Source organism: Megascapheus bottae, chromosome 2 (assembly GCF_031878675.1).
Source record: "Megascapheus bottae isolate mThoBot1 chromosome 2, mThoBot2.hap1, whole genome shotgun sequence".
Taxonomy (NCBI): Eukaryota; Metazoa; Chordata; class Mammalia; order Rodentia; family Geomyidae; genus Megascapheus; species Megascapheus bottae.
Window position 1 is genome coordinate 54,058,971 of NC_143510.1, and position 5,239 is coordinate 54,064,209.

Sequence of the window (5,239 nt, forward strand, 5' to 3'; positions counted from 1 at the left end):
CACACACCTATTCTTCCTCCGGACCGCACGCTCCCCTCCCTCGGCCACTCCTCTCCCTCCACCCTCCCCGAGCTCGCACGCTCGCCCCGCCCCTGGGGACACCTGCTCGTGCCGGGCAGGGCGGGGATGCGCAGCCGCGGCCCCTTCTCCTCCTCTCCCCCTCCCCGCCCCGCCCCTCCCTCCATCCCTCACCGGCTCCCCGGCTCCCGCCCCGCCCGCCCGCCGCTCCGGGGGGGTCGCCGCCGCCGCCGCCGCCGCCGCCGCCGGAAGGAGCCGCCATTTGCCACCGCCGAGCGCACGGGCCGAGGCGAGCCGGATCCCGGAGCCGGAACGGGACTGGGGCCGGGAGGACAGCGATGGGGGGCGGCCCCGCCGCAGGAGGACCTGGGCGCGTAACCCCCGGGGCCCGGCCCGCTCCAGACCCGGACCCGCGGGGCGCGGCGCCCTGAACCTCCCCTACCCGCCCCCTGCCCGGGCCATGGCTGCCCACCGTGCTGCCCCCGGACCGCCAGCCCCCTCGGCTCCGCGAGTCCCGGAATCCCGGCGGTGGCGGCCGTGAACGGCGCTTGCAGGCCCCGGAGACCCCGGCTGGGCTCGGCTCTCCGGCGCGCGCCCCCTCCCCGGCCTCGTCCTTTCCCCTCCCCCCGCCGCCCGACAGCCCCCCCTCGCACGCCGCCCCCCGTCCCCCCCGGCGCCCGGACGATGCTCAAGTCTCGGCTCCGCATGTTCCTGAACGAGCTGAAGCTGCTGGTGCTGACGGGCGGGGGGCGGCCCCGGGCCGAGCCGCAGCCCCGGGGGGGCGGGGGAGGCGGCTGCGGCTGGGCGCCCTTCGCCGGCTGCTCCAGCCGGGACGGCGACGGCGACGAAGAGGAGTACTACGGGTCCGAGCCGCGGGCCCGGGGCCTGGCCGGCGACAAGGAGCCACGGGCCGGACCCCCGCCGCCGCCCGCGCCGCCGCCGCCGCCCCCGGGCGCGCTGGACGCCTTGTCACTCAGCAGCAGCCTGGACAGCGGGCTCCGAACCCCCCAGTGCCGGATCTGCTTCCAGGGCCCGGAGCAGGTCAGGCCTGGGCACCTGGCGGGGCGGGGCGGGGCGGGGGCGCGCACCTGGGGCGCCGGCTGAGACCGCGCGCAGGGGGCGGGGTCTGGGGATGCTGGGCCGGACCTGGGACCCCGGGACCCCGGCACCCGGAGACCGGGGTGCTTGGAATGAGATTGGATGGATGGCTGGAGACTCCCGGAACGGGTTAAGGGGGCGGGGGGAGAGGAGGGCCAGGGGTTCCCAGGTAAGGGTGGGGCTTTATCCTGGGAAGCCTCAGATCTCCTCTCAGCGGCTCCCGGGGACCGCAGTTCTGCAAGCCTCACCCCAGGCGGAGGGTGCCCGCTCTCTGGGTCTGTTCTCACCTGGAGGGGAGGGACTCAGCCTGCCCCCGGCCCCTCCGTGGCTCCCTGGGGCCGGGAGGGAGCGAGGACGCTGTTCACTCAGCATTCTGCAACTTTCCACCTCATTCCAAAGAGCCTTCTTTGTTGGATGTCGCGGGATAGAGCCAGATAATATCTCTGTGTAGTGAGCGATTCCTTGCCAGAGGGGAGCATCCCCAGTGGATCTCCCCTTTAATTTATTTTCCCCCATTTGAACCGAAAACAGTGATCCCAGTTTTCATCAGAGCTGTGAAGTACTGTACTTTTTTTTTTTTTTGCCCTGATGGGATGGAGGTAGGAAGGTATATCTAGTCAGATGCTCTAAGAAAAACTCTTCCCTTTGGGAAGTTTGGAGAGGAAGACCATCCTTTCCAAATTCTAACAGAACAGTCTTTCCATCCCCAGTCTAAGAATCTCATCTCTGGCACGGGAAGTTTCCCGTGAACTCTGAGTTCTTTTCTACTGCAACTTAAGACTTCTGCTTTGTTTTCGGTGAAAAGTCCGAAGGTTGTTGTTTTGTTTTTGTTTTTTGCGTGGGAGTATGACCTGATACTCCAGGCCATGTGAGGTCCCGGTGGTGATGGCTAACAGGGTCGCTCCCCACTTTTCCTACAGGGGGAGCTCCTGAGCCCCTGCCGCTGTGATGGCTCCGTGCGGTGCACACACCAGCCCTGTCTCATCCGCTGGATCAGTGAGAGGGGCTCCTGGAGCTGTGAACTCTGCTACTTCAAGTACCAAGTCCTGGCCATCAGCACCAAGAACCCCTTGCAGGTAAGGTGCAAGGAGAGGACTCAGAATGGGTGAGGGAGATAATCCTTTAGGAAGCCTATTATAGCTCGCAGTTTTTCCAAAGCCACATTTCCAGCTATTATAGCAATCTCCAGTCTATAAATCTCCCTTTCGTATAGTTACAAAGACATTGATTGGTGCCACTAAAATTCTAGGCCCTGAGATAACACAGATGATAATAATGGTAGCTTTCACATAGTAATTTCTGTGTGCCAATATTTGATATATATATATATATATATATTAGCTTTTAAGGTTCATACTAGTTTTATTAGTGGAGTATCATTATTATTCCCATTTTGCAGATGAAGACACTGATACATGAAGAGATTTTGAAATTTGCCCAAGGTTACTCAGTGAGTGATAGAGTTAAGAATTGGAAGGCAAGCCTAGATGGTTTGGCTTCAGAACAGCACCCACCCAAGCCTGCCTTTCTAAAACAAGACAAACAGATGATGTTAGACAAGCACCACATTTTGTATTAAGCAAGGCACAGAGAAGACAGATGTCAATCCTGTTGAAGAATTTACGGTAACCTGGAGTCTTTTTGTTGTTCATATGCTAGGGCTTGAACTCAGAACCTGGGTGCCGTCCCATAGCTTTTTTTGCTCAAGGCTGATGCTCTACCACTTGAGTCACAGCTCTACACATAGCTTTTTGGTGGTTAATTGGAGATAAAGAATCTCACAAACTTTTCTTCCCTGAACTGGCTTCAAAACAAGCTCTTCAGATCTCAGGCTCCTGAGTAGAATTACCGGGTGAGCCACGAGGGCGAGGGCCTAGGTAGAAGCCTCCTCTTGTTCAGGGTGCATATTACCAGTTCTTCATCCCTTTCCATGACTTTTTGGAGCTTTCTTTCTTATACAGTGGCAGGCCATCTCCCTGACTGTCATCGAGAAGGTCCAGATTGCTGCTATAGTTCTGGGTTCACTCTTCCTTGTCGCCAGCATCTCCTGGCTCATCTGGTCCTCACTCAGCCCTTCAGCCAAGTGGCAACGGCAGGATCTGCTCTTTCAAATCTGCTATGGCATGTATGGCTTCATGGATGTTGTCTGCATAGGTAAAGGCATCTCTCTCCTCCTTACATGCTTAGCATTTCCCACTTACTAACTTTCCTGTCCAACCTTTTGGTTTTATTGCCAGGTATTATCCTGGTGCCTCTCTCTTCCCTGCTTCTCCTGGGTCCTTTGCAGGTGTATCTTCTCACCCTGCAGAAATGCATGCCTTGTACACTCTGGCCTAGACCTGAATAGCAGATAACCATGGATGTCTTATTCTTCCTCTGCAGGCCTCATCGTCCATGAAGGTTCTTCTGTCTATCGCATCTTCAAGCGCTGGCAGGCAGTAAACCAGCAGTGGAAGGTCTTAAATTATGACAAGACAAAGGACATAGGCGGTGATGCAGGGGGAGGAACGGCAGGAAAGCCAGGCCCCAGGACCTCACGGACGGGCCCCCCTGCTGGGGCTACCAGCCGTCCCCCTGCTGTCCAGCGCATGCGGACGCTCTTGCCTCAGCGCTGTGGTTACACAATCCTGCACCTCCTTGGACAACTGCGGCCACCGGACGCTCGTTCCAGCTCTCATTCTGGCCGGGAAGTTGTCATGAGGGTCACCACAGTCTGACCTGGACTCCAGGAGCAGGGATCTTAAGTCAATGCATCAGCCAGAGATGAGCTCTCATGGCTGCTGGAGGAACCATCTGGGCACGGTGTTTGGGGCCTAGTGCCCTCACCACTGAGGATCTCAGTGGGCAGCCTCAAGCTGGAGACATTGTCTGGCCTCTACTGCCTACTGGATAGACACCTGGATGGCATTCCAGCCCTCATAGACAGCTCCTCACACTCATCCTGAGATAGCCAGTTTGCAGGTGCAGAGAGCATCTTTTCTTCCTGGAGAGAACCGTCTTTACCTCAGCTCCTAGGGCCTCCAGCCCCCTGGCTCTACCACAATGACTTGGCAAAGGGGGACCAATGCCAGAAGAAAGGGGCTGTAGACCCCCATTCCCCAACCCATGGCCATAGGGCATCTGGCAATAAGACTAGTATACATTGACCTCCCGTTCCCTGCATGAGGGCGGGGGACTTCCCCCTGCTCCATCCCCCATTGCATGGGGGAAGGGCATAAAGAATCATTTATATGCACATGGAGACTCCTTTGTCATCTGGGGCTTTTCTGAAGGGCTGGGAGGTGTGGGAAGGTTTCTGTGCAGGTTGCAAATCCCAAATGTAGCAGTGGGTTCTGAGTGGAAGGCGTGACTCCCACTTGCTGGTGAATAATTCACATTGGCTGCTAGGTGGCGGTGCTTAGAGGAATCTGGAGAACTGGGTCTGCCACCTGTAAGCTGTATGATTTAGAAAAATGAAGAAGAAAATCTCTCAGTCTATGTTTTTCCTGTCCACCTCATAGAGTTGGAGTGAGGATATTGAAGGACAGCTTGGATGCCATTGCAAGGAAAATTGATAATGGCATAAAAAAAATTCTAGATGAGTTAATGGTCCATGTATTCCAAATGGTAGTTGGTATAACAAATTCCCAAATGTATTTTTCATCAGGAGTTGCTTGGAACCTAAGAAGCTTGTGTTGAATAGCATAACGGGTATGGAAATATGAGGGGAAATAGATTTTGTAAATGTGGAAGATGGTGGTATTTGTCAGGAATGAAAACTCCTTTGACCCTCTGAACAATGGGGGTCTTTGGAAAGGCTGTTTCTATTTATCTTGGTTTGGAGAGCATCTGAGTTCTATTAGTCCTTCCTAGCTACTGTGCTCATCCAGAAAAATGGTGTGAAGTGGATATGGACTTGTGGAGTGATGTGGAGAGGACCCCCCCCACCAAGGTTGTGAACTGACCCCAATTTAAGCTATTTCTCTGGCAGCTCTTTGGTCTGATTCTGGTGTGCTCAGCTAGAGGTTTTAAGTAAAAGGCATTCTTCCTCAAGGAAGCAGCTTAAAGGGATGTTGTTTATAGACAAAAGACTTGAACTGCTTAAAATGTGGTTAGACCTGGCTAAAATGCAGAGGGCTGGGAT

The 5,239-nt window shown here is 55.9% G+C and overlaps 1 protein-coding gene across 1 annotated transcript; it reads left to right on the forward strand.

The window, feature by feature from the left end:
- The first annotated feature begins 205 nt into the window (after positions 1–205).
- On the forward strand, positions 206–4,359 carry Marchf9 (membrane associated ring-CH-type finger 9). The gene is made up of 4 exons (XM_090356856.1): positions 206–1,059; positions 2,037–2,192; positions 3,078–3,270; positions 3,499–4,359. The coding sequence occupies exons 1-4, from the start codon at positions 703–705 to the stop codon at positions 3,831–3,833; spliced, it is 1,041 nt and encodes a 346-aa protein (XP_090212982.1). The 5' UTR covers positions 206–702; the 3' UTR covers positions 3,834–4,359.
- The last annotated feature ends 880 nt before the right edge of the window (positions 4,360–5,239 follow it).